Genomic DNA, 4,816 nt, shown 5'->3' with positions numbered 1-4,816 from the left:
CTTCTTCTGTTTCTCCTCACCCTCTGTCTTCTGTTTCTCCTCACCCTCTGTCTTCTGTTTCCCCTCACCCTCTGTCTTCTGTTTCCCCCACCCTCTGTCTTCTGTTTCTCCTCACCCTCTGTCTTCTGTTTCCCCTCACCCTCTGTCTTCTGTTTCCCCTCACCCTCTGTCTTCTGTTTCTCCTCACCCTCTGTCTTCTGTTTCTCTGTCTTCTGTTTCCCCTCACCCTCTGTCTTCTGTTTCCCTCACCCTCTCTTCTGTTTCCCCTCACCCTCTGTCTTCTGTTTCCCCCTCTTCCCCTCACCCTCTGTCTTCTGTTTCCCCACCCTCTGTCTTCTGTTTCTCCTCACCCTCTGTCTTCTGTTTCTCCTCACCCTCTGTCTTCTGTTTCTCCTCACCCTCTGTCTTCTGTTTCTCCTCACCCTCTCTTCTGTCTTCTGTCTTCTGTTTCTCCTCACCCTCTGTCTTCTGTTTCTCTGTCTTCTGTTTCTCCTCACCCTCTGTCTTCTGTTTCCCCTCACCCTCTGTCTTCTCCTCACCCTCTGTTTCTCCTCACCTCTGTCTTCTGTTTCTCCTCACCCTCTCTTCTGTTTCTCCTCACCCTCTGTCTTCTGTTTCCCCTCACCCTCTGTCTTCTGTTTCCCTCACCCTCTGTCTTCTGTTTCTCCTCACCCTCTGTCTTCTGTTTCTCACCCTCTGTCTTCTGTTTCTCCTCACCCTCTGTCTTCTGTTTCTCCTCACCCTCTGTCTTCTGTTTCTCCTCACCCTCTGTCTTCTCACCCTCTGTTTCTGTTTCTCCTCACCCTCTGTCTTCTGTTTCTCCTCACCCTCTGTCTTCTGTTTCTCTGTCTTCTGTTTCCCCTCACCCTCTGTCCCCTTCTGTCTTCTCCCCCTCACCCTCTGTCTTCTCTGTCTTCTTCTCTTCTTCTGTTTCTCCTCACCCTCACCCTCTGTCTTCTGTTTCCTCCTCACCCTCTATCTTCTGTTTCCCCTCACCCTCTGTCTTCTGTTTCCCCTCACCCTCTGTCTTCTGTTTCCCCTCATCCTCTATCTTCTGTTTCCCCTCACCCTCTGTCTTCTGTTTCCCCTCACCCTCTGTCTTCTGTTTCCTCCTCACCCTCTATCTTCTGTTTCCCCTCACCCTCTGTCTTCTGTTTCTCCTCACCCTCTGTCTTCTGTTTCTCCTCACTCTCTGTCTTCTTCTGTTTCCCCTCACCCTCTGTCTTCTGTTTCTCCTCACCCTCTGTCTTCTGTTTCCCCTCAATCTCTGTCTTCTGTTTCCCCTCAATCTCTGTCTTCTGTTTCCCCTCACCCTCTGTCTTCTGTTTCTCCTCACCCTCTGTCTTCTGTTTCTCCTCACTCTCTGTCTTCTTCTGTTTCCCCTCACCCTCTGTCTTCTGTTTCTCCTCACCCTCTGTCTTCTGTTTCCCCTCACCCTCTGTCTTCTGTTTCTCCTCACCCTCTGTCTTCTGTTTCCCCTCACCCTGTCTTCTTCTGTTTCCCCTCGCCCTCTGTCTTCTTCTGTTTCCCCTCACCCTCTGTCTTCTGTTTCCCCTCACCCTCTGTCTTCTGTTTCTCCTCACCCTCTGTCTTCTTCTCCTCTTTATTCCCCCTCTTTTATAGTCATGTGTTTTGTGGAGTTTTCAAAGGATATTTCCTGAAGGTAATGTGTTTACTTGCTTGTCTTGAATTATTAATGAAAGCACTTTAAACTAAATGTTGATCTCATTTCATTTGACTCAGGTGGCCATGATGCATCAGCAGCCTAGTCCCCAGCAACAACACCAACACCAGCCCCAGCAACAACACCAACACCAGCCCCAGCAACAACACCAGCCCCAGCAACAACACCAACACCAACACCAGCCCCAGCAACAACACCAACACCAGCCCCAGCAACAACACCAACACCAGCCCCAGCAACAACACCAACAAAGCCTCTACCCCAAGCCAGACTCCAGCTTCCCAGGCTATTCCACCAACCAGAACCTGATGATCCCCCTAGGCCATACCCGAGGAGGCCCCAGCTCCAGCTCCTCCATCCCCTCTAACGAGGTCCCCATGATGAGCCTGCCTGGAGGGCCAGGGTCCTGCTACAGCCAGGAAATGGGAGTCCCTGTGGTCCCTAGACCACCCCAGGGAAGGAAGCCTCTCATCAGGCAGAATAGCCTCCAGTCCCAGCCAGGAGGAGGGTACCTGGGCAGTCCTCCACACGTCAGCCCAGTCCAGTCTACCTCCAGCCCAAGGAGAGCAATCCGACTGCCCCCTGTCCAGCACTCTCAGACCCATCGGGAGATCTTCTCTCCCTCCAACCATAGCAACATGTATTACTCGGGCCAGATCCACATGCAGCACCCTGACATGGACAAGCAGCAGATCCAAATCCAGCGGATCACCCATCCTCACCAGGACCCAACCCAGACCGGGCCCTGCCTCAACCAGCACCAGGGGCACCTGGTAACCCATATGGACCATCAGCGGAACAAGTCTGCCCAGCTGGGCTACCTCCATGACCATGGGTCCACCCCCATCTCCAATGCTCTGGAGAACGTGGATCTGGATAATGCCCAGATAGACTTTACCTCCATCATTGATGACCCAGACCCCTCGTCCTTCAGCCCCGTCAATCCACCTCTCCATGGGTGTTCATCCCAGACCTCGTCTCGTCTCACCACCCCACAGACCTCCACCACCCTGCCCTCCTCTGTGATCCCCAACATGGCTGTAGGGGACATGACCTCCATGCTCACCTCTCTGGCTGATGAGAACAAGTACCTGAATACGTTGTCTTAGAACCTGAACACGCTCATAAAGTTGACTAGAGGGGGTCATCTATCTGTCTCGAGAGACTAAGTAACTGAAGATACTGTTGTAGTACAAGTACCTAGACTGTCCTAGAGTGGACCCTAGGGCCACAGCCCGTTGGTGTTCGCTTACCACTTAACATAAAGTTACAGGAAATGACTGTGGAGAGTAAAGGTACTGAAAAGATGTCCCCTTTCTCTTGGCCTCACGCAGACGTGTTCTGTCCCTGGCCAGGATGAACAGATACACAGTAGCTACTCCTTAGAGGACTTAGAGCCAAACCAAAGGTGCCTACTGATCTTGATCACTGTGTTCTCTTGTCTCACGAGAAGATCACTGACTTTGGAGTTGCTTGGTACAATACTGTTGCTTGGTACAATACTGTTGCTTGGTACAATACTGTTGCTTAGTACAATACTGTTGCTTTGTACAATACTGTTGCTCGGTGCAATACTGTTGCTTGGTACAATACTGTTGCTTGGTACAATAGTGTTGCTTGGTAAATACTGTTGCTCGGTACAATACTGTTGCTTGGTACAAAACTGTTGCTTGGTACAATACTGTTGCTTGGTACAATACTGTTGCTTGGTACAATACTGTTGCTCGGTGCAATACTGTTGCTTGGTACAATACTGTTGCTCGGTGCAATACTGTTGCTCGGTACAATACTGTTGCTCGGTACAATACTGTTGCTTGGTACAATAGTGTTGCTTGGTAAATACTGTTGCTCGGTACAATACTGTTGCTTAGTACAATACTGTTGCTTAGTACAATACTGTTGCTTGACATAATACTGTTGCTTGACGCAGAACTGTTTGCCTGAAATGACTGTCATCACCATAACGACGTCATCGCCGTAATGACATCATCACCGTAATGACGGTCATTTCAGTCATAGAGGTTCTTTAGGGCAACAGAGAGGGTACTACGATGTAAATGAGTTATACATGTATATGCTGTGTATATGACAATGTTGACAGGGATGGAACTCTAATGTCTGTCTCGTGGACTGGATTCCAAGGCCTCACTCTTCTGGAATGAGAACGGAGGAAAACAGAGCTGCTCCAAGGAAGAATGTAAAAAGAAAATGACTGATAGACACCTGAGTGCTTTGAAGATTCATCTATATTCCCAGGGACACACTCCTGTCAGGGACACATACACACACACGATAGTGATGACACAAGCACATAGTGATAACACACACACACATAGTGATGGCACACACATAATGATGACACACACACATGATAATGATGACACAAGCACATAGTGATGACACACATGCGTAATGATGACACACACACACACGATAGTGATGACACACATAAAATGATGACACACACACATAATGATGACACACACACACGATAGTGATGTCACACACAAAATGATAATGATGACACAAGCACATAGTGATGACACACACAAAATGATGACACACACATAATGATGACACACACACACACGATAGTGATGACACACACAAAATGATGACACACACACATAATGATGACACACACGATAGTGATGTCACACACAAAATTATAATGATGACACAAGCACATAGTGATGACACACATGCATAATGATGACACACACACGATAGTGATGACACACACAAAATGATGACACACACACATGATAATGATGACACAAGCACACAGTGATGACACACACATAATGATGACACACACACATGATAATGATGACACAAGCACACATAGTGATGACACACATGCGTAATGATGACACACACACACGATAGTGATGACACACACAAAATGATGACACACACACACACAATAGTGATGACACAAGCACATAGTGATGACACAATCACATAGTGATGACACACACACATAGTGATGACACACACATAGTGATGACACACACACATAGTGATGACACACACATAGTGATGACACACACACATAGTGATGACACACACATAGTGATGACACACACACATAGTGATGACACACACATAGTGATGACACACACATAGTGA

The 4,816-nt window shown here is 48.2% G+C and overlaps 1 protein-coding gene across 1 annotated transcript in view; it reads left to right on the top strand.

The window, feature by feature from the left end:
- LOC112264240 (zinc finger protein GLI1-like) overlaps positions 1-4,439 on the top strand; it is a 162,266-nt gene extending 157,827 nt beyond the window's left edge. Inside the window, exon 17 of the mRNA XM_042330101.1 lies at positions 1,744-4,439. Within this exon, the coding sequence (XP_042186035.1) occupies positions 1,744-2,793 (1,050 nt within the window). The 3' untranslated portion in view covers positions 2,794-4,439. The remainder of the gene's footprint in view (positions 1-1,743) is intronic.
- The last annotated feature ends 377 nt before the right edge of the window (positions 4,440-4,816 follow it).

The sequence above is a fragment of the Oncorhynchus tshawytscha genome, linkage group LG02, assembly GCF_018296145.1.
Source record: "Oncorhynchus tshawytscha isolate Ot180627B linkage group LG02, Otsh_v2.0, whole genome shotgun sequence".
Lineage (NCBI taxonomy): Eukaryota > Metazoa > Chordata > Actinopteri > Salmoniformes > Salmonidae > Oncorhynchus > Oncorhynchus tshawytscha.
The sequence above is the reverse complement of the archived record's forward strand: the minus strand, read 5'-3'. Positions and strand labels throughout refer to the sequence as shown.